This window comes from Plasmopara halstedii, assembly GCF_900000015.1.
Source record: "Plasmopara halstedii genome assembly, contig: Scaffold_1948, whole genome shotgun sequence".
NCBI classification, from domain to species: Eukaryota; Oomycota; class Peronosporomycetes; order Peronosporales; family Peronosporaceae; genus Plasmopara; species Plasmopara halstedii.
In genome coordinates, this window is record NW_020188856.1 from 170 (window position 1) to 440 (window position 271).

The 271-nt window shown below is 51.7% G+C and overlaps 1 protein-coding gene across 1 annotated transcript in view; it reads right to left on the reverse strand.

Moving 5' to 3' along the window:
- PHALS_02411 (uncharacterized protein) overlaps positions 1 to 206 on the reverse strand; it is a gene marked incomplete at both ends in the record, with an annotated part of 317 nt that extends 111 nt beyond the window's left edge. The window contains one exon of the mRNA XM_024716906.1: positions 9 to 206. Coding sequence (XP_024582457.1) covers positions 9 to 206 — 198 coding nt within the window. The remainder of the gene's footprint in view (positions 1 to 8) is intronic.
- Between the last annotated feature and the right edge of the window lie 65 nt (positions 207 to 271).

The window sequence follows — 271 nt, forward strand, 5'->3', positions numbered from 1 at the left end:
AATCGCACAAGCTTCGCTAGACCAAGCAGCGTCAAGATTCCGCATCGAGCGAGACACAAACTCCAAAGATGCGTTTCATGCCGCACTGAATACGTACCGCGACTGCGTGTCCCAGGTTCGTTGCTATAACCAAGACTCGGCTTTTGACTTCCAAATCCAAAATGCTGAGACGTCTTCCAGGTACTTCTTCCGTCCACTCGACCCATCACTCCAGCGGGTGAGTATTGAAGAGGTTCGAACCCCAGAAGGCAATATCTCGCGAAACCCAGCT